At 37.5% G+C, this 22,720-nt stretch overlaps 2 protein-coding genes and 1 long non-coding RNA gene across 4 annotated transcripts; 1 reads left to right on the top strand and 2 right to left on the bottom strand.

The window, feature by feature from the left end:
- Positions 1-763: 763 nt before the first annotated feature.
- On the bottom strand, positions 764-11,102 carry LOC104091926 (single-strand DNA endonuclease 1). The gene is made up of 14 exons (XM_009597371.4): positions 10,851-11,102; positions 10,582-10,739; positions 9,626-9,687; positions 9,371-9,492; positions 8,970-9,021; positions 8,711-8,783; positions 8,537-8,610; positions 5,250-5,309; positions 4,958-5,123; positions 4,756-4,855; positions 4,490-4,572; positions 4,134-4,234; positions 3,163-3,293; positions 764-1,399 (listed from the first exon to the last, which is right to left on the bottom strand). Exons 1-14 carry the CDS (start codon positions 10,916-10,918, stop codon positions 853-855), a joined length of 1,797 nt encoding a protein of 598 aa, XP_009595666.1. The 5' UTR covers positions 10,919-11,102; the 3' UTR covers positions 764-852.
- Positions 11,103-12,338: 1,236 nt separating this feature from the next.
- On the bottom strand, positions 12,339-16,415 carry LOC104091925 (uncharacterized). Its single transcript, XM_009597370.4, has 2 exons — positions 16,087-16,415; positions 12,339-12,607 (listed from the first exon to the last, which is right to left on the bottom strand). Exons 1-2 carry the CDS (start codon positions 16,255-16,257, stop codon positions 12,533-12,535), a joined length of 246 nt encoding a protein of 81 aa, XP_009595665.1. The 5' UTR covers positions 16,258-16,415; the 3' UTR covers positions 12,339-12,532.
- A 1,438-nt stretch (positions 16,416-17,853) lies between these two features.
- Positions 17,854-22,511, top strand: LOC104091924 (uncharacterized). Of its 2 annotated transcripts, none has more exons than XR_011414792.1 (5): positions 17,854-17,959; positions 18,034-18,116; positions 18,823-19,947; positions 21,452-21,516; positions 22,301-22,511. It is a non-coding gene; the product is annotated as an uncharacterized lncRNA (long non-coding RNA). The 2 variants fall into 2 exon arrangements; XR_001968413.2 differs by having other exon boundaries at positions 18,034-18,474.
- The last annotated feature ends 209 nt before the right edge of the window (positions 22,512-22,720 follow it).

Raw genomic sequence — 22,720 nt, 5'->3', positions numbered from 1 at the left:
GCGTAGAATCCAGTTCAAGAATTTCATTGGCAAATCCTTGAAATGTACCAGTTATCTCAATGTAAAGCTATTGCTGCATTTACCTCGACCACTCGTCTTGCTCGGGGATCCGGCAGCCGGTTGGCTACTGTTATTGCTATACTCACCTCTTTATATTCCCGTGTTTACTTCCTTTATTGCACACTGAAGCTAACTTAAATCTCAACACACTTGTTTCGGTTTGATTTTTTTAGGAGGGAGGGAAGTCAAGTAATCAGAGGCGGATCTAAGATTTTTATAACATGGGTACGCCACTAAAGAAAGGAGAAAAAACTATTAAGTGGGTATTGATCCCTACTCCTCTAGGTAAATAAATTAGCATTTAACCAAGTGCATCATTTAGTCTCTTTGGAACATGAGTACAATCAGATAATATTATTAGATCAATGCTAGAAAATATGTACATGAAAAATATAGTTTGACGGAGACACCATGGGTTCACATGCCCCATATATTGGGCTATAAATCCGTCCCCTTGAGTAATAAGATCCAACAGCAAGAGTAATAGGAATTAGCTTAGCCAGTGATCGGAAATGCTTTATGGAAGAAGGGGTCTCGTTTTCTTTTCGGTTAAAATTTTTACAAGAGAGCGAGAGTGTGTACATTCAACATGCTAATTCTCATTTGAAGATGGCTGGCTGGTGGTATTCTATGGCTACAGGTTGCTTATCTAGGAGAGCAGACTAAGAAAATATATTGCGACAAGTTGACAGCATGCGAGCAATTGCCAGAGATGGGGAAACTTATGATAAACATTAGAATAAATATATATATACACAACCCATTACACCAAACAAATATCCACGGCCACTTTCAGTAAAACTTGTCCTTAATTCCCGCAATGAACATTCTCAGTTCTCTGGCTCTTCTTATATGTTCAGGAGAAAACATATCATTTTCTGAATCACTAAGCTCAATTACATCAATGCATTCAACGTTGTCCTCCTCCTGGTGTTTGGATTTCCCAGAACCATGCCGCACTGGTGGAGGACTTGTGAGATCAATTACTTCAGCTTTAGACAAAGCTGGTAAAATGTCGTCCTCTTGGCAAATGGGGCTCCCAGAAGCAAAACCCTTCTTGACACTGTAGCTATTCCACGTACTATGCGTCTGTATGCTTGAGTCTATATGAATTTGAGCAATGCTTTCATCATCTTCTGATGCTGATCCAAACAAAACAGTTGCACCATCAGCAGCTGAGCTTTCTCGATCAACCTCAAGCAAGAGGTCTTGGAGTTTTTGATCAATCTGACCCAATGGCGGCATTTTCTCTAGTCTCGGTCGTCTTGACCTAGTATTATTTCTTTTCTTTCCTTGAACTCGTCTTTCCTGGAACTCCAAAATCCTTTCCGGACAAGCCCTGTTGGCAAAGAAGAGAAAAGATTCAATAACATAGATCAACCAATTTTTTAGTCAAAGAGGAAGCTTGTATTTTATTCTGAATGGATTTCTCTTGAGCTTACATAGTTACTAAGCAATTGCTATACCTGGAATTAATGCATTTTATGTCAACCTTCTGGCCGATAGTACAAATTCAGGAAAACTTAAACTAACATCCTCATTGAATTTATTAAGTTCTAGTGCAGTCAGATATGTTGTAGACAAGCAACAACAAGACCTGGCATCTAACAATGGCTTGCTATTCTAAATAGAAAGTAACAGGAGTTGATTTGACCAAACCGTGTTGTGATACATTTGGGGGCAAAAGAGACCTTAATAACAGTGATATCATGCTTCAAAAAGCAAAATTGAGAGGGAAAAATCTTGCGCATAATTGGTGTCTACACCAAACCACATTAATTCATCATGGTCAAGTGATAAATTGAGGTGAGAAAACGTATTACTTGATCATGGTTAAGTGTTGGAAGCGTACGCATAAGTAGAGGCGGAGCCAGGGTTTCAAGCTTATGGGTTCCGAGATCCTAGTCCTTTTAAATTACTGGGTTCTAAATTAATAATATTTATATATTCAATGGATTTAGATATAGGGTTTGGACCAAAGCTAGTGGGTTCAGCCGAATCCGCAAACCAAACACTAGCTCCGCCCCCTATAAGTCATCTAATTATTGGTTTGGTGCAAATACTAGACGTGGATAACAAGCTGGACAGAATAACATAAAACAACACAAACCAACATACTGATCTAAAAGTTGCTTCACCGGAGGGCCTAAGTTGATGATCATGAATTTATAAATTAGAATTTAGGAAGAAAAGTGGTGTGCTTAAGGAATCATCTCTTTTTCAAAAACCAAAGCAGGAAACAAACTGTTAATGGCTTATTCTCAATAAACATGAATACCTTTTACTACTCAAGAAATTGGAAATTTTCGTTGTTCCAAAAGGTATGACCGGAAGCCATCTCATATAGCTGCTATTGATGATCAGACCAAATCTCTTCAATTTGATATGCATAACAAAAGCTTATTTATCAAACAGTCTTCTACTAAACTCCATTGGCGTTCATGGAATATAGGATTCTCCTTTCCATATAAATAAACCTCCGTGTAAAGACATTTTACAACGGCAAGAAAACTACGCTTCTTAATTCCCCCCAAAAATGTACTTCCTAGTTTTTTCTTGCATGGAGTAGAAGGTGTGAGTCTTTATATGTATTGTGAAACGTCTTGCTACTCAAACATAAAAATATTTAGGTCTTCGCAGAAAATACCTAAGCGATGCAGTTTGTTACAGATATCCTTCACCTTTTAAAATGTCGTGTTTGATGCATTAAGTTGCATTTAGGTCAACAATATCACCAACCAATGTGATACATATATGAATTTACATGAGCTGTTGAATCAAAAAAGAGTTCTTGCTCATTCATCTTTTCAGGAGATAGAGAACAGAATGAAATTTCTGAACTCCAATATGTTAGAATATTTTGGTAATAATATGACCAAAAAATTTATTCAGTAATTTTCATGATGACGGAATTTGACGACCTACCCATCTGAAAACCAGTTTCAAAATGGTTCAGACAAATGGTTATTTTCCTTATTTCCTATTGCTTTTGATGATGTATAAATAATTAAAAACTGACCTTACTGATTAATCCGTAAATTAGTAGCCCCTTAAATCATTAGAACATATCTCTGTAAGTCATCAAGTTAATAGTTGACATACCTCTGAACGAGATCAGCTGGTACTATAGAGGTTTCAAGTCCATCCATTTCTTCCCAAGATACCTCAAAGCAATCTACTCCTTGAACTTTCCTCGGCTTTATAATTCGAGATAAAGGACACTTTATTGGCATCTGTGCATGTTCAGATCTTAGAAATCGTTTCCAGAAATAGACTTGATAAAATGAAATATAATGCAATAGAAAAAATATTCCAACAAAATGATCACAAAGATATTGAGATAACCATAACTCAAGGCGTCATTACATGTGCAGCCTTGCAGCATACCAAACTTCCTTCTCACAGACAAAGCAGACATCACAAACAGTTCACACATTAAGACATCTAATTTTCATATGGCACAACTGTCAGGCCCCTATAATGATGAGGCCATTAAATTGTTATTCTATTTTCAAAGTCTTTCAGATATGCAATCTCTTCTCTTAATTAAGATGGTGAAACATCTTTTGCAATCATATTACTTTGATTTCTCCTTTCAGCAATATTACATTACATTCAAGTCTGTTAAATGTACAACCCCAACTCTCGAAATGAATGAGAGAATGTCTTCCAAATCATGTATTTTATGGTCTTGAAGTCACAAAGTATCAAACATATCCAGAATGCTAGTGATTCGGTACATGTTCCCTGAATCACTGGTCTGATCAAAGCATACAGAATCCCACAACCATCTCTCATCTACTTTCTGAACCCAAATATTTGGGGCTAGTTAACTGGGACAGAATACAATTTTGATAAGCAATAAAGAAGTTTCAGTATCATCTCTGAATAGAGAAGTGCAATGAAGTTCTGCAGATGCTACTATCATCACGAGGATCATTCTCAGGTAGAGATATGCAGAATAGCGTAACTACTGTACGGAAGCAAAGTTGGTTTCAGAAACCACTGAGTTTGAAGCACAAAAAGTTGTATTAAGTAAAATTGAGCATTCATTGCAGTAGGATGAGCATTACCTCATTTAATGGAAGCTGGACTCCCAATTGTGATGCAGTGGACCGCAAGTTGGCGAATCTCCGCAGTTCCCTTTCAGCAATCTTAGGAAGGATATACTCGTCTGAGCCACAAAGAACAGAGGGTTTCAGAAAAGACAAGCTTCTCATTAATTGGACCAACGTCTAAGGTATTGCATATTTAATTCTTTTAACTATTACAGAAAATGAAACTATCAATTTAAAAAAAAAAAAAAAGACAATCGCAGTTGGAATTATCCACTATGGATGCCGAATCACAGGAAACAGGTCAGATAAGTGCATGAAATAGAATTCATATCAGCTTGTATGAAGCACCAAGATTTGGCTCATAGAAACACCTGTCTTCTCAGGAGGCCAATCAAGAAATTCAGTGCATATTTGCTGAAGCTGGCTGCGGATATATGGATACAACACAAGAATCCTGCAACAAATATCTTTCTTTTCAGACGTCTTGGTTCTTAACTAACATGTCAACAGATTTATTACCAGCACAATGTAATGTGGTAAAACTTTAACCATTAAGGCAAAAGGGAAAAGCAAAAAAATGAGGAAAAGAAGAAAAAAGTGCAACTTTGTATAAATGCTGTCTCAAATAAGAATCTACCGTTGTACGGCATCAGATTCCGCTGAATGGCACTTTGGTTTCAGATATGCATTTAATACTTGCAACGTCTGACTTTTCATTTGTGAAGGGCATTTGCTTCCTAATGCAAAAAGGAAAAGTAGCAATAAAAATGATTACTACATATTAGTCAACACCGGATATTTTTAATTTCCTTATTTTTTCCTCTTTCCGAGGGACTCACCATTAGGATTTTTATACTCTGCAGCATTTTCTCTACCATTGCATTTGTCATCTTCAATCTTTTTCTTAGAACCTTTTTGCTTCTTTACGAAGGAAAATCCTTCTGATGCAATCCATTGAAGAACAGCACTATCACCAATTGATTTAACAATCTGACAAGCTGACTCCTATCAACACAAAAGCATGTCATACCATAAGCATCGGATTTTAACCCTTTTCAGTCATAGACATGTTAAATTGAGAGGAAAAAAGAATGCATGTCGGATACAAGAAACAAAATTTCCAAAACTTACCCGACCAAGCCCATAAACTCCTTCAGAGTAATCACCACCAAGAATAACAGCCAGCGTTATCTGGAAAAAGTAATTTCCAAAAAGCAAGCCCCAACAAATACATCAAAAGTTTAGACAATGAGTTGCAATTGTTGATCTGTTCCACAGACAAGCAAGGTCAATAAAATTCTGACGCCATCAGACTTCGTGGAATCAGAAAGATTCACAGTTTCTCCATTCACATCATTTATGTAATGACCCGGCCGGTCGTTTTGAGAGAATTAGCCCCGAACCCCTATTTATTGCTCCCTCTACTTCAGTTAGTGGTTATGTAACTTGCCGCGAGGATTTATTTTTGGTTTCGGAGTGGAATGGGACACATAGTCCCTAAAATGGAAGCTTAAGTCGTAGGAATTGACCGTAGTTCGAACTGTGTGAAGGCGACTCCGGAATGTAGTTTTGACGGTTCCTATAACTCTGTAGGGTGATTTTGGTCTTAGGAGCGTGTTCGGATGTTGAATCGGAGGTTCGTAGGTCATTTTAACGTTAATTGGCGAAAGTTGGAAATTTGATGAATTTTGGGAAGTTTGACCGGGAGTGGACTTTTTGATATCGGGGTCGGATTCTGATTCTGGAAGTTGGGATAGGTCCGTAACGTCAATTATGATTTTTGTGCAAAATTTGAGGTCAATCGGACTTGATTTGATAGGTTTCGGCTTCGGATGTAGAAGTTTTAAACTTTAAAGTTCATTAGGCTTGAATCGATGTGTAATTCGTGTTTTTAGCGTTGTTTGATGTGATTTAAAGGCTCGACTAAGTTTGTGTGATGTTTCAGGACTGGTTGGTATATTTGGTTGAGGTCCCGGGGGTCTCGGGTGAGTTTCGGATGGTTAACGCATCATTTTTGGACTTAGAAGATTTTATGGTGTTGGGCTGGTTCTGGTGTAATCGCACCTGCACAAGGCTGACCACAGGTGCAAGCCCGCAGGTGCGAGCAATGGGGCGCAGGTGCGGGGCTGGGGGAATTGGCCAGTGGTCGCAGGTGCGGCGTAAGGGCCGCAGAAGCGGAGTCGCTTCTGCGGGGGATCGATCGCATAAGCGGACGGGTGCTTGGGGAAGCTTCCGCAGAAGCGGACGAAGGACTGCAGAAGCGCATCCGCAGATGCGGACATTTGCGCGCAGGTGCGGAATCGGGGAGCTTAAGTGAACTCCGCAGATGCGGAGACTTCACCGCAGAAGCGGAATTTGGTCCGCAAAGCGGAAAGCCTGGGCAGTGTTTAAAACCGAAGGGTTTTGTGATTTTTGTCATTTTGGACTTTGCAAACTCGGTATAGGGCGATTTTTGAGAGCATTTTCGAGGGATTTCTTGAGGTAAGTCTCTTGTGCTTATTTTTGATCAATAATCTTGTTTCCCCGTTGTTTTCCCCACCTAGATTGTGTGTGTTTAAGGTGAAATGTGGGAGTTGAGGCTAGGGATTTGGAAAGTGTAATTTGGGGATTTGAGTGGCGATTTGGTGTCGCATTTTGGTAGTTTTGGTATGGGTGAACTCGATATCGAATGGGTGTTCGCATTTTGTGACTTTTACCCAATTTTGAGACGTGGGCTCGGGTTGACTTTTTGGGGCAATTTTTCGATTCTTTGCTAAAGTCGTAGGTTTATGATTTAAATTAGTTTCTTGTAGTCGTATTCATGTTATGTAATTGCTTTTGGCAAGATTTGGGCTATTCGGAGTCGAAAAGTCGAGGGAAAGGCATCCTTATCGATTGATTGAGCGAGATTTGAGGTAAGTGACTTGTCTAACTTTGTGTGGGGGAAATCCCCTTAGGATTTGGTACTATTGTAACAATTTGTGATATGTGAGCGCCGTGTACGCGAGGTGACAAGTGCGTATACATGCTGATTATAGAAAAATTCGGTTCTTGCTGATTTGTCATCTTTTAAAATACATTAACTGAGTTGTCTTCTTTTAAAATATATTAACTGAGTTGCCTTAACATATGTAGTGATCATGTTTAGTCTAGCATCGCATGTTTATGTGCCTTAACTCTTACTTGCAATTTGTGCAACATGCTTAGTTGAATTACCTGCTTTCCTTGATTTGAATTAAATCTTTAACTGTAAGATTCTTGCTGAAAATTTGTGTTTTCCTTCGATTACGTGCTGCATATTTACTTTAGGACTACGAGGCGGTTCCTCGGGAGATCCCCTGTACTGCATATTTACTTTGGGACTACGAGGCGTTTACTCGTGAGATTCTCCTGTACTACATATTTACTTTGGGACTACGAGACGTTTACTCGGGAGATCCCCATGTACTGCATATTTACTTTGGGACTACGAGGCGTTTACTCGGGAGATCCCCCGTCTTACATATTTACTTTGGGACTACGAGGCGGTACCTGGGGAGATCCCCCCTTGTCGTGCATATTTACATTTCACACTACGAGGCGATACCTCGGGAGTGCCCCCGTTCTTTACCTCTATTTACTGTGCTGATATTTTCTGAAACTTCTTATTGTTTAAATTCTCAGTCATTTCAAAATATTATTTTATCTTTTGCCTTACTTTTCTTTTAAACCAGTAGGGCCCTGACCTGACCTCGTCACTACTCTACCGAGGTTAGGCTTGGCACTTACTGGGTACTGTTGTGGCGTACTCATACTACACTCTACACATCTTTTTGTGCAGATCCAGGTTCTTCCCACCAGACCAGATACCAGTGAGTTGGATCGCACGTGGAGACTTCAAGGTATATCTGCCAGCGTCCGCAAACCTCGGAGTTCCTCTCTATCCTTATTACGTTATTTCCCTGATTTTCTTTAGACTTGATGTATAGAGACACTTAGTATTTCTATTAGAAGCTTGTGACTTGTTTCCACCGGGTTTTGGGAGTTGTAATTATTGAATGACAGTTTTACATTTATATATCATGTGTTGAGATTTGGAGTTCAGTTTGTTATTCATTGATTCCGCAAATTGTTAGGCTTACCTAGTCTTAAAGACTAGGTGCCATCACGACGTCCTACGTAGGGAAAACAAAATGGGGCCGTGACAATTTATCAGGACATAATACTTGCAAGTTGCAACAAATCTCTTAAAAGGTGATCATATCGTTGTATTCTGAAGTCTAGAATAAAACTAAGAAATGAAATAAGTTTTCTTTCCCCACAAGATTGATTGGAAGTGTTTTCCCTTAGACTGACATGGTTTACACTTTATTCTATTTGGATGCCAATTATCACGACTTCAGAACAATATTCTTTCCATTGTAATCAATAGTACTGGAAGAAAAGAGAAAAAGAGTTACCAAGGAGTTCCTTCCAAGTCCAAGCTTTCTCTCAATATCATCCATTTCATAGCAAAGAAGATACCCACCTTCCCCTGAATCTCGGAAAGAAGAAGTATGAGTACATCAACATAAATGAAAAACACTACTAAGAGTCAAAAGAAAAGAACAAACAAATAATATCTCAATTCTCACCAAGGCAAATATCTCTATACACTGTCCTTGCCCCAAATAGGAAGACATCAGAATCTGATGTGAAACATCCATCCTGATAATTACAATCAGTACTGTGTGATACAAAATGAGGTTGCTCCAGCGGAAAAAACCAATAATTGTTATGGTAATAATTTTCTAAAAGAACAGAGTTTTAGAACCACAATTATATCAGGAAAAACTAGCTTAGTTCTCTGAAATGAAGCATTACTAGCATAATGGATCGATGACTTCCACTTACACAGAATGATTCATAGTTTAATACTGCGCATTGAGCTTCAGCCTCCTCAATCCTGAAATTTTTTGCAGATTCCAGCAGTCAATAGTTGCAAAGAGTTACTTTCTAACTCCAATAGTTATAAGCTTCATATATCACACAACTCATTGAAGCACTGTCAATTCACAAGTCAAGGCACTTTTATCACATGGAATGACCTGGTTTCTGAAAACGTGTATTCTTTCAAGTATAGATACCTGGAGCAAGTTAAGATGTAAAACTAACGTCTGATAATATCCCATAGAACAGGAGATGGAAGACAATCGTCTCAAAAGATAGTTGATTTCCTTTTATCATTTACAAAAATGTTCGCTTTCTGACAGATCAATAGCATGAGAAAAACAAATGCATAAGTAAAGAGTTACCCATCTAAGCAAGGAATTCCAAGTGCATTTCCAAGAACTTTAGCCTCCTTTATCATGCGTGAAAATTCAGATCCTGCGTTTCTTCGTATTGATGACGGTTTAATCGCCTCATCTTGAGTGAGCTACATTATATAAAGCTAGTGTATAATGAGCAAAGTAAAATAGAATGTAGGTCAACAAATAATTAAAGAAGGAGTGTTGGCAGGAGGATGGGCAGAAGCAGATAAATGGAAACAGATAATTAAGTAGTCTTACCACATTTCCAGGATTTAGTCGCCTTCTATAAGTAGATGATTTGATAGCAGGAATGGCTCCATCTGGAAAAGGAAAAAAGTTCCACTGTGATGTGTATCATGTATTAAGTACTGTCGATCCCTATATTCCAACACCCAATATGCACATTCCAACACATACAACCAACACCAACTATGTCCCAATCCCAACCAAGTTGGGGTCAGCTAAAACATTCCAACAAGCTTAGTTTCAAGACTTTTTCAGAGACAGCAAATATTCTAAATTTCTTTGGCTAACTGTGTTTGGTACGAAGGATAATATTTTCCGGAAAGTGTTCTAATTTATCCATGGTTGGTTGGTCAACATGTTTTGGAAAATATTTTCTCTAGGAAAACAAGCTCCTTAAAAATAAGAAAAATAACTACCCTGGTAGGAGTAGGGAAAACAAGTGCCACAAGTGGCATTCCAGCTCACCACGCCCCTAACCCCACACTCCCATTCCAACCAACTCCCACCCCCACCCCATAGTCTCCTCTCCAACATCCCTCACCTTGACCACCGAACCCCAGACCCCACCCCAGACCCCATAGAGATTTTGTAGATTATATATAAATGCTCTAGGACAATATTTTCTTCTTACTTACCAAACGCCAGAAAATAAGTTTAGAAAACCCTTATTTTCAGGAAAAAGATTTTCTTTCATACCAAACACACCCTAAATAGACGTTTCCCCGCAAATGCTAGACTGTGTGAAGCAACAATACTTTTGTGGGTGGTGAGCCGCAACTTGATAGTAGCAGAGCAGCATCTATGTGGAACCAAACTCAAATCTCAATATTGTCTTGAGTACTACAATTAAGAATCTTCACCATCTTACACAGTAAACTAATTAAGAATGCAACAATAGCAAGTAAAGTACTTCTTAATTGAAAATAAGTGAAGTATAGATTTGCACAAAGAAAGAAAAAAAAAATTACCGGTGACAAAGATGAGGCTACAATTCAAAGCAATGAGAGCTCTAAGGCGGTGGAAGAGACCCCTGAGATAAAGCTTGTCTTTGATGGCACAGTGAGATTTGTTGACATTTTGAAGTTGAACTATCCAGCAAGAAAGATCTATACATACCCTCTTGTTCCTTTTACACGCATCAAACCCCGAATTAATTAGAAGAACCACAACAAGTAAAAGATTGTGGTGTTTTGGAAAAATAAAAAAGGTAGGGGTGAAGTTGGAGCAGAAGACTTACTGGAGATGATGAAGAGGAAGAGTTTTCTTGCAAGATTCTAATATGTCCCAAAGGTTCTTTACGCCCATCCTTCTGTTCCCGTCCCTATACACTTTTTGCTATATGGGGTTTATGAGGAAACATACACTTCAACAACTGCTAAGAACATAGGCCATAGCGGTGTCGATTTATCAGAGAAATAACCGTTGTTTTTGAATTTTGATTTGTACTATTTCGACTACTTCCACAATTTATAGGGGCTGTTTTAACAGCTGGTTCAAGTAGGAAATAAGATTAATTATAATTTTAGTCCCCCAACTGTAGGTTTTCTCTCTTGTTAGCCCCCAACTTTCTTTTTTTGACCACAAGCTAGTCCTCCCATTAAATGCCGACAATGCCTTTTTTTTAATGATTTTTAATAATTTCATTCATCTAAGCTTGCTTTCATATTTTCTTTTAAGTGGTAGACTTCTAGAAAATCGTACATTCATTGATTCACTTGAAGATGAGTTGTTTTGCTAGATAACGTCACATTGCGGATGAGAAAGTTGAGCTTGCGCTTGACAATTGAAACTCAGCTAGTTGAGCTAATAAGAAGAAAGATATGTTGCATAGAGAAGTTGCACAACTCATCCAAGTGAAGGAAAGTGCTTCAGCAAGCTCTCTATAGTCGTCGTAGTTCGATCTTTTCACATTTTCTTTCTGACAGAATCCAATATATGGGAAATTCACGTTAATGTCTTCCAGTTTATGGCTTAGCCCATAACCATTGAACTAAATAGGTTGGTTGGCTCTGCTTGTGTGAAACTAGGTATGGGTTTGAAGTCCACTAACGTCAGATAAGGCAATTATTGTTTTTAGCAAAAGGCAATTATTGTTTTTAGCAAACCACAAACGTGATGTCCGAATCAACTTATGCACACCTCAACTAATCATTAAGTAATTGTTAAGAGTATCTCTATCTTCCAAAGCTAAAACAAATGGCAAGAATTCAACTAATTCGCCTCGGTTGTCTACTATGTAGAAAGCGAAGAGGCATGTGGTGGGTGCACACGATCTCCGTTTCAACCATGATCAACGGTATGCAGGACGCATCTGCTGTAGCTATGAGCACAAGGTGGAGGCAACACACAAAATCATCTTCAATTGATAGTTGTCAAAGTTTAGTCAAATAATGTGCCAATAGTTCCACAAGGTTCTCAGATGGCATACACCCCTTGCCAGAAAATTGATGTAGGTGCTTTCTATGCTGACGAAGAAAACCCTTTGTGAGGCTACTAATCTTAAGATCCTCCAGTCATACTTAGATTCAGTCTACTTGCTGGGTCTCTTCTGCTACCAGAACAGTATCGGGAGGCAGGGAGGGTAAGGCTGACTTCTGGAGAACATTCTGACACACACACACACACACACACACACAGAGAATACTGTATAAGCCCAGGAGTCGGGACCAACTGCTTCTTTAGCTTTTCTTGATGTACAGAATATAAAATAGAAAAACACAAATCATCAGGAGAATCAGCTCTGGCTGGCTTTCATCATTGTAATAAAGCACGCAGAAAGTTTCATTTTTATTTTATGGAACATTGTCACACTGATCCGATGAAAAATAACCATGAAATGCACACTTCAGAATCCAAATACAGGAGGTGATGTGATCATCTACCACACAGCAAACTACTATAGTTGCTTTACTAACAAGACTAGTAGTCTTTTGTTCCAAAATTCTTGCACCAGAGCTGAGAAGGAATGGGGCGTACTGGAAGATGTGGCCTTTGCTGCAAAACAAAAAGCTTGTTATTGCATGAATATCTAATATCCCCGTCGAAAAAAAAAAGATAAAAGAGAGAGAGACACACACACACAAAGAAGAGAGGATGGGGGGCAGATTGCCAGGGATTAATCAAAATCAATTGGTGTCACAAAAACACATAAACTTGCACGCAGATCTCTGAGTGAGTGGAGAGCAAGACAATGAAAGGAAACAAGAGCACCATCTACTTGAAAATAAATAAAAAGGTAGACAAGGAAAAAGGACCGCTAAACACTATTCTAGGAAATATCAATTAGTCTTTGAAGTGGAAAAAGGCACCATCTACTTGACAAAAGAGACTCTATATCAGCTCTGAACTGAGGCTTTAAACTTGACAGAAAGCTTATACATTGGTTAGGAAAATCTTCTTTCCTCATACCAAGTGTTTCAAGTAGTTCTTTTTGGCAAAATACATAATGTGCACCCTGAACTTGTCCAGAAAAATTTGTTGCACACTGGAATTTTACCGGCGTTCAAGTACCCCCTTGTTCTTATTTGGAATGATTAATAACCCCTTTTGACATACACAACATGTGCATGGTGGGAGGTGATTTACACTCTCCCTATAACTTCGCCACATAATTTCCATGTCAGATATCAATTTTTCTTTTTACTCTTAATTTTTTTTCTTTTTTCACTCTTTTACTGCATTTTTTTTTTTACAAAATCCCTTTCCAAATCCCCCCTTCGCTGTTCACTGTAGCACTTCACAGTTCAAACCAACTAACGGGTTTCAAAATCTTTGAGTTTCATCTTGATGGAATAATGATAATGGTTTTTGACAAAGTGATGCCAAGAGAAAGAAAGTTAGCATGAGATGAATAAAAGCGGTTGAAGGTTGACTGAAAGAAAAAGGAGCGCTTGCCGGAGGAATTTTTCCGGCCAACTTTTGTCAATGCTGTCCTGTAATTGATTAGGCAGAGATGCGCATTGAACTATTCCTGTAATTGATTAGGCAGAGATGCGCATTGAACTATTTGATTCAGATCGAACTCGCTATGCTCACGTATTTTGTATGAAAATAGTGTTCTTTTGGAAACCAAATCTTGAGTACAACAACAACAACAACAACCCAGTATAATCTCGGAAAAAACTAAAACTAATTGCTTTTTGGAATCTGGGTATTACATAGAGAGACTATGGTAATGGAAATTGTGGTTTTCTCGGTGTTGCTGTTAGTGAGTATACATGTTTGGTGTTCATTCATGTCTGTATTTTGGGGAGAGCTTCCAGGAGTATGAATGGTATCAATAGTGCCATACTACTATTTTCTAATCCAAGAAATCTGAACAGGCACAGAAGTGTGTTCTGTCAGATTGAAAAGGTGGGTTTAAGGGTGTTTTTTATGGAGTCAGAGAAGGGAATTAAAGAGAGTGGTGAAGAAAAGGTGTATAGAAAACTGTATCAATGATGAGAAACAATGAAGAAGAAGGGGTGGGGGGCGTGAAGAAGGGAGGGGGCTTGAAGAGGGAGAAGAGTTTTTTTTTTTTCTTTTTTTTTTTGGAGGGGGGGGCTGCTTTTTTGCTTTAATTTTCTTTCCTACGCGCCTCTTTTTTTATTATAAATAATTTTTTTGCCACATCAGCTTTTGGGGTAGTATTAATTACACTCCAACTAAGAACAAGGGGGTACTTGAAAGCCCGTAAAGTTTCACCGTGCAACCAATTTTTCCGGACAAGTTCAGAGTGCAACTAATGTATTTTATCTTTTATTTTTCATTGTACTCTTTAGATTTTGCTTAGAACAGACCTGTTTGAGCGATGATTATATATTCACTGTACCTAAACAAGAATACCAAACCAGAGGTCTGACCTTTTTGTCAAGGAACAAAGCCAAGATGATAGATAACATGAGAAGGAAAGGAAAAGACAAGACATGGCGAACAGTAGGGAAGGGGAGAAAAAGTCTCATCAACAAGCAACCTCCCCTCCCTCTCTTTTTCGCCTAGAAGGATGAACAGTTCCACAATCTAAGTTACCCGATCTGCACGGTGGGAGCTAAAAGCTCGAGAGAGGCAATTTCAGCGTAACTAGAGTATCCTAAAGAACTACTATTTTTTACAAGTAATATTTTCTTTTTTAAAAGTTACACATTTATAATAGATAATAACTTAGACATTAATAGATCCTTAAGAGTGACAGCTCCTATGTAAGAGAACAAAAAATAAACTGACACTTCGGTAAAAAACTTTTGGAAAAGCTGCGCCTTTTTGTTGCCTTTACCGTAGGAGACCAACTCTGACTATCTTGGCTTTTCACTGAAACTGAAGTCTTTGTCACACCAAAAGTTAGAGAATGTGAATGGGTTAACCAGGATTGACACTCTTGTACCATTGAGTTCACAAACTATATGTGTATTCAGCTTGAATTCTACCTATTTTCTAATTGTTCGAAGATCCAATACCTAAGTAGACGTATTAGGCATCCTATGGAAGGAGCAAAAAAGGGGAACACTGATTAAGAATGTTTCACCATGAACCTGTCAAGTCTACTTAATTTGACTTTCTTGCTAGACCCTTTTTGCCCATTTAAAAGAAAAATTACAGAGCATTTCCAATATCCAAGTAAACTCAGCCTCAAGTACAGACTTATCTTAGCCAACATGAGATTTTCCATGGAAGAAGATTCCAGGTAAGAGAATATTGGATTACAGCCACGGGATGAAATCCTAGCACTATCAGTTTCTAATGATACCAAATTTTGTGATTTCTACTATTTTCTTGCAAATCATAATCCGAATGATCTAGAACCAAACCTTGCTTTCTATATAAATCTTAATTACATGTACAATAATCTACGGAACTAGATATAGTCATATACACTTCTCAGAGGCTTGTAAAAACATTTTTCATACCTGGCCGATAAGACTATGGATATAAAAAAAGGCTTAAGAGTTGAGATAGATACCCAATTTTTGTCACTGCAGTTCTGGTATTAGAATGAAGATAAAATAAAGGTACTTCCCAAGGCAGGATTATCCATAGTTTGACCAATCAATCAGAGAACCCTGTTAATTGAACATCAAGTCTCTGAGATTGAGCATTCAACCTTTGATCGGGTTCTGACCGTGCATTTCTAATTCCTGCCAGCACCAGCCAATATTGTACCACATTTCCACATAACTAAATCATCTTCCCCGTTGTGCCAAAGCACAAAATATAATACTTGCCTTCTGCCCTAAAAAGACTAAAGGTAAAACTCAAGATGAGATGCTTTACTGTCCCGAGACCATCGAGAAATAAGAGAGTCAGTTGCATCTAATCAAATTAATGAAAAGTAACACAAATCAATCTTCGTGGCAAATCTAAACCCTTAGCCTACTCTCAACAAGATCACAATGTTTACCAAAAGTACAACAAGCTACACAATTTCCAAAACACCTATCAATACATTTAATTTTTTTTTTTTTTTTTTGGGGGGGGGTTGTAGAGTTGGCTAAACTGACCTCAAGCTCGGCGGATTTCAAAGCCACTGGAATGCAGATGAGTACGATTCCGGCAAGGGCAATAGCGGTATTGCGCTGCCAATGCTTGGGCCTACAGTAGGGCCCACCACTCATACTCCAGACCTTAGCCCTGAAATCTCCACCATGAGAATGGTCTCCTCCGCCGGCCATTTTCCGTATACAGCTGATGAGAAGCTTTGGAGAGTGGTTGGAAGCACAGAACAAAAGATCAAGATCAATTGGGCGTTGCAGGACTCGTTTCGAATAATTTGTATTATGATATAAGCCCTAAGGTCCGTGCTATTTGGGCGCTCCGAATAAGTTGTCACTGCTCGCTGTTTTACGGACCCGACTGAATAGAAAGTAATGTCAACGTTATCTGTAATAGTCTCGTTTGTTCCGATATTTTTAGAAGAAATTCAAAAATAACCAGATTTATAAATGATAATTAAAAAATAGCCACAAATTAAATTTAACCACTTTTCATATAAAGAAAAATCTGAACAAAAACACTGTTCAAAATCCGAAAAATATTCCAGCATATAATACTGGAGTTCCAGTATAATATATCGGTCCAGCATAATATACTGGAAGTTCATACACAGGTGCTCAAATTTCCAGTATATTATGCTGGAACTTTCCGCGTGTTGGAGTTTCAGCATAATATGCTGGAAGTTCATACACATGTGTACCAATCTCCAGTATATTATGCTAGACCGGTCCGTGTTGTAGCAAAATAGTGGTTATTTTTTAATGACTTTGCAAACGGTGGCTATTTTTGAATTACCAGTCCGAAAACTAACTAGCCCGTACTATTTTAAAGATATTTTTTGGCTTTTATAATGAATGGTTGTTATACACCTAGAACAACATTTGACGTTTAAATATTTTTTGGTTGTTATAGATAAAAATTATCCAAAAATCAATTATTTTTCCTTTTTTAATATTACATATAAAAGACAAAAAAAATTATTAAATTTAAAATCTTAAAAGATATGCATATTGAAAAAAGTTAATACATTATTAATAAATTCATAACTAAACGTATAAAGATTTCAACTCCAACGCAAACATTTTAAAGCTACCTAGAAAAATAAATTCTTTCGAGATTGATGGAAGAACTTTGTAATTGTAGCTTATTTTTCGTAGATTTCATTCTCGTAATAGCGATATAATGCTTGAATTGGCGAAAATTCTTGCCCAAAATTTTAACAAAAAGGTATCCAATAGCTTTCCCTTAAAGACAATCTAAGAGCTTAATAGTTAAATTTTCTATCTAAATATTCTTTGAAATTTGTCTAATGGAAAAAATATCATGTGCAAATCTTCAAATTTTATATCTTATGCAAGATAGAAACTTTGTTTAATGAAAAAGATTGTGTACATATTTTTAAAATTATTATTAGTAATCTTAAATATTCTATATGACTGTTATAGAGGGGTAATTTTAGAAAGAGTGTTCTGCTATAAATATAGTTGTTGCTATTATAGGTAAAAAGCTCTTATAGAGAGGTAAAATATAACTTAAAAATTCGGTTCTGAGAAAAACTTGACTTTTATAGTGAATGACTGTTATATATGGATGTTGTTATTGAGAGGTATGATTGTATCTTTTTAGATCTCTTATGTACAAAAGATAGAGTGAAAATGGCGTGGGGTGGCCACTTTTTAAGGTGGTATTTAGTATTTAGCCAGCAATTTTAATGCTAAGCAAAAAGAGACAATATTCTGTTAAAATTAATGTGAAAAGATATTTTTACCCTTCTTCTATCTCTTTTCTTTCCCAAACCCTTTTTCATTATCAAAAGTTCAAAACCCTCGCTTCACATACACAGTAGAGATTCATTACGACATCAACCTCTCGTTACTGAAGGTAGGGAATTTCTCCATTTTCTAGATACTTTTTCATATCAAAAACCATAAATTGTTGTGTTTTTACCATTACAGTAATTCGTGGTGAAGTATTATTCAGAAACCAACAAGAGAGTATATTGAGGTCAATTACAAACAGCTTTGATTACATTAATAAGGTCGGTTTGAAGCTTGAAATTTTTAATTGAGCATTGTAGATGCAAGAGTGTTATATTTTGGCACAAGTTTGGGAACGATTGGAACTTCTTCTTTTTTCTTTTTTTTTTTCGTGGTTAAGTTAATAATTTATTGATCATCCGCACAAAGAATGTGCTGGCTTCAATTCAATGCATCTAGACTCTGCAAATTATCTATAATTTTATTTATGTTTGCTTCATTTTCACTTAGACTGATGATTATGCTTTTTATATTAGCGAAAATTTGAAGAACTAGAAGAACACTTGTTTCAAGTTTGAAGAACTTCTCGGACTCATTCTAACTGATTCGGGTAGATGAGAAATCATCGCAACGAATCAGGTTTGATTCTTTGAGTATTAAGCTGAACTTCTGCTTGATCTTCTGATAGTTGACTTGAACTAGTGAATTCGATCGACTTCCTTATTACTTTGTGATTGAGTTTGAATTCATGAATCAACTCGAGGTTCTTATTGGTTTGAATTGTTCTGAGAAATCCTTATTGAAGAATTGACTGGGAGTTAGCTGTTGTATATTGTGATGAGGTCCTGAATGTTAGTTTTTTACTTTAAATATTCAGGACATTTCAGAAAAATAGTTCTGAAGTTTACATGTTATTTCCTTCTTTGTAGATTGTTGGATATATTAAATATATTCTTTATTGGTGAACTGAATTTGTTATAAATACAGGCTCTGAGTATTTTGCTAATGGAAGGAGATCGGTATTTCGAGTTTGATGATTGACGTAATTTGATGAGTTATTGGAAAGAAGATTTTCAATATAAGGAAACAATAACAAGTTTCTTGTCAAAAGCGCAATGGAAGAAATTGAGAGATGGTGTTTTTGGAAAAAAAAACTCGGCTAGAAGGTGTTAAATTCTGTGGTAAATTAATTCATTGTGTGTTGCTTTCTGAAATTGTAAGCAATGATAAGAATTCAATGATATTTAAGGTTTTTGATCATGGAGTGAAGTTTACAAATGAAGCCTTCCACATAATTACTGGGTTGAAATGTTCTTCTTCAGGGGACTTTAACTTTTTGAATGAAATAGAGAATAAGCTTTCTAAACTTCACTGGTAAGGAAAGAATTAAATTAGGGAATTTGTGGCATTTTATTACTAGTCGCCCATCTGGTACAACTGCGTCATTTGTAGGTAGCAACGGCGATGCAGTAAAGTTGGCAACAATTTATTTTGTTGAGCATGTGTTGATGGGTAAGCGTAAGAATAGAAATGTGTCTGAGCGGGTTATGAAAATTATTGATGATGATCAACTCTGCTCTTCTGTCTATCGGGGCTCTTTTTGTTATCAAAAGTTGTCAACTCATTGAAAAGTTGCTTGAAGCCCAAACAAAAACTTCAGACAATGAGAATGAGAATGAGAAAGAGCAAAAGAAAGAGAAGGTCATTTATACTATATTTGGATTCCCCTTTGCCCTCTATGTTTGGATTATGGAAGTACTCCCAATTTTTCAGGAAAAAAAACTTTGTCAAATTCAAAGAATGCGGGTTCCCTAGGATGTTATGTTATTCAGATATGAAATCTTCGCATTATGAGAGCCTCTGTAAAAACTACTTCCATAACAAAAAAGTAAGATAATAGTATTAATGGATATTTTTTTGTTTGTGTGTTTTGGTTCTAAATATATACTTTATTTTCTTATAAAATAGGTATCTGAGATACTCGTGATGGTACCACTTGTTTATTCTGAAGAAGTAGTAGAGCCCACTAGTGTGCATGCATAATTATCTCGAGATGAAAGTTCAATGCCTTCAACACAATTTGATGAAGGCTTGCTTAATGAAGTTGTTGATGTAAGTATTCTGTAACGATCCGACCGGTCGTTTTACTATACAGATCCCCGTTCCCCTAAATAAGACTCCCCGTATGTGCTTTTACTGTTTTATGTCTTGAGGGGATGGTTAGGACAGGTTTGGAAGGGTTCGGGTTGAGATTAGAACATTCAATTCCTTAAGATTGGCTTTAAATGGCTAAGTTTGACTTGGATCAACATTTCTAGTAAATGACCTCGGAATCGGGATTTAACGGTCCCAATAGGTTCGTATAATGATTTGAGACTCGGGCGTACGTATGGATCGGGTTTTGGATGACCCAGGAGCGTTTCAGCACCTAGAGTTGAAAGTTAGTTTATTGAAGGTTTTAATGTTCTTTAAATTTGGTTTGGAGTAGGTTTTGGTGTTATCGAGGTCCGTTTGGGATTCTGAGCCTTTGAATAGCTCCGTAAGGTAATTTAAGACTTGCACACAAATTTTGGTATCATTCCGAGTAGTTTAGATATGATTCGGCGCGTTCGGGGTAAATTGGAAGAACTTGAAGTTCATAGTTGATTCAATTTGGTTTGGGGTGCGACTCTTAGTTTTAGTGTTGTTTTTCTTGTTTCGTGAGGTCGAGCAGGTCCGTTTTATGATTTTGAACTTGTTGGTATGTTTGGGCGGAGCCACGGGGGCCCCGAATGCCATTCGAACGAGGCACGGAATTCACTTGGACTTGGAAAGAATAGATGAAGCATCAGAGTTCTGGTGCAATCATACATGTGGAGGGCCAGCCGCAGGTGCGAGCTCGCAGAAGTGAGCCAACAGCCGCAAAAAAGGCCTAGCGCGGGCTGCCCAGAGATCGCAGATGCGGAGCATGGTGCGTACCAGCGAAAGTGCAGGTGCGATGGCAGCAACCGCATAAGCGACCAAAGCCGCAGGTGCGACACGTGCATCGCAGAAGCGATCCCGCTGAAGCGGGCCAGTGTCCGTAGATGTGGAAGTAGGCCAATTAGGGAGGAGCCTCATCTGCGATGATATTTCCGCAGATGCGGAGCTGCAAAAATGGCCATAGAGCCGCAGAAGCAGAAGTGCTGGAGGCAGTAAGGTCCATTTAATACGGGACTTAGGCCATTTTGGGTTCATTTATTGTATTTCTTGGGCGATTTTGGAGCTCTTGGAGAGAGGGTTTTCACCTAGCTATTGGAGATAAGTAATTTCTATCCAATGTAAGTTAAATATATAGATTATGGGTAGATTCTAACATGTAAAATATTAAAAATTTTGGGTTTAGATGAAAAACCTAGGTTTTGATAAAATGGGATTTAACCACGATAATAGTTATGGAATTGGGTGAAAATTATATATTTGAGTTTGTGAGGTTATGAGTAACAATTATCTTCAAAAATTTTTAGAATCCGGGCACGTGGGCCCGAGGATAAATTTTAGGAATATTCCAATTTGGGTTGGGTAATTACTCTAATAGTTAAATTGTGAACTTTTGAACATGTATTGATTAATTTATATAACATTTGACTATTTTCAGGTCGTTTGACACCAAGTTGAGGATTTAAGGCATATTTGTGGATCGGAAATGAGCTTGAGAACGAGGTAAGTCTCTTGCCTAACCTTGTAAGAGGGAACTCATCCCCTTAGGTGTATTTGTTGTGAATTACTTGTGTGGGGAGCTACGTACACACTAGGTGACGAGAGTCCGTGCTTAGCTAAATTACATGTGATTTTCGGGTAGTCTTAGATTTACATCATGCTTTGTTTGCAATGTTATGTTGGTTTTGCATATTAATTGTCTTAAATAGAGCTAAGATTAAGGATTTTAAGATTTAAAGTCTCCAGTTTGGATTTCTTATGATTGGGAAGAATGGAAGAATTTTATATTAACTCTAATAAATCCATGTTCACTCGCATCGCAAGTATTTCCGCGAGTGGTGTAAATTTCTCTACTCTCATGGGAGCGGGCCATTCGCCTCGGCAGGTTATTAGATCCATCTATGATTCGTGCCGTTTGGCCCTCGGCAGTGCACACAATATATTTTTGGATCGGGCCGTACGACCTCGGCATAAATCATGCGTGATAATACTCGGAACCTAATTATACTTGATATTATTTTATGGCTTAAGCGGTTATAATTATTTAATGACAGAAATTAACTTTGGAATTTATTATTAGTGAAAGAATTATTATTCACTGCTTGTTACTGAGTTGTATTTATTATTTATATAATCCATGCTTATTTAGAATTCCTGCATTTTATTGTTAACCCATAGTAAGTGTCGATGTTGACCCCTCATCACTACTTCTTCGAGGTTAGACTAAATACTTACTGGGTATATATTATTTATGTACTCACACTACACTTCTACACTAATCGTGCAGGTTCTGAGGCAGGTGCATCTGGTAGTTATCCCGGCGCACACCCCTAATACTTCGAGACTTAGTGGCGAGCTGCTTTCCGAGTCCATCCTGCAACACCTGGAGTCTCTTTTGCTTTTATTTTCTGTCTACTCCATTCAGAAAATAGTTTAGTATTTTGTATATTCTATTAGTAGCTCATACACTTGTGACACTAGGTCTTGAAATTTTACTAGTAGACACTTGATGATTTTGAGTATTTTTATCTCACCATACATGTTCGTAAACTTGTTCACACTTTATTTTATTAAATTTCTCACCTCTTACTTATTTAATAATTTAAAAATCAACTATTTCTAAAAATGTTAAAAGAATAGATCCATGGCTAGTTCACCGTTGGCTTGCCTAGCGGCGACGTTGGGCGCCATCACGGTCTATAGGGAA

The sequence above is a fragment of the Nicotiana tomentosiformis genome, chromosome 3 (assembly GCF_000390325.3).
Source record: "Nicotiana tomentosiformis chromosome 3, ASM39032v3, whole genome shotgun sequence".
Lineage (NCBI taxonomy): Eukaryota > Viridiplantae > Streptophyta > Magnoliopsida > Solanales > Solanaceae > Nicotiana > Nicotiana tomentosiformis.
Note: the sequence above shows the minus strand (reverse complement) of the source record. Positions and strands in the feature narration are given on the sequence as shown.

Bases quoted from the DNA above. Each gene is read 5' to 3' on its own strand.
- LOC104091925 (XM_009597370.4), bottom strand. From the start codon at position 16,257: ATGGCCGGCGGAGGAGACCATTCTCATGGTGGAGATTTCAGGGCTAAG. The intron at 12,608-16,086 runs GTCAGTTTAGCC...TTTGTTTTGCAG, and splicing joins TGAAATCCGCCGAGCTTGAG to CAAAGGCCACATCTTCCAGT.
- LOC104091926 (XM_009597371.4), bottom strand. From the start codon at position 10,918: ATGGGCGTAAAGAACCTTTGGGACATATTAGAATCTTGCAAGAAAACT. The intron at 4,235-4,489 runs GTGTTTCTATGA...TTTGTGGCTCAG, and splicing joins TTGGCCTCCTGAGAAGACAG to ACGAGTATATCCTTCCTAAG. The intron at 3,294-4,133 runs GTAATGCTCATC...GAACATGCACAG, and splicing joins TCCAGCTTCCATTAAATGAG to ATGCCAATAAAGTGTCCTTT.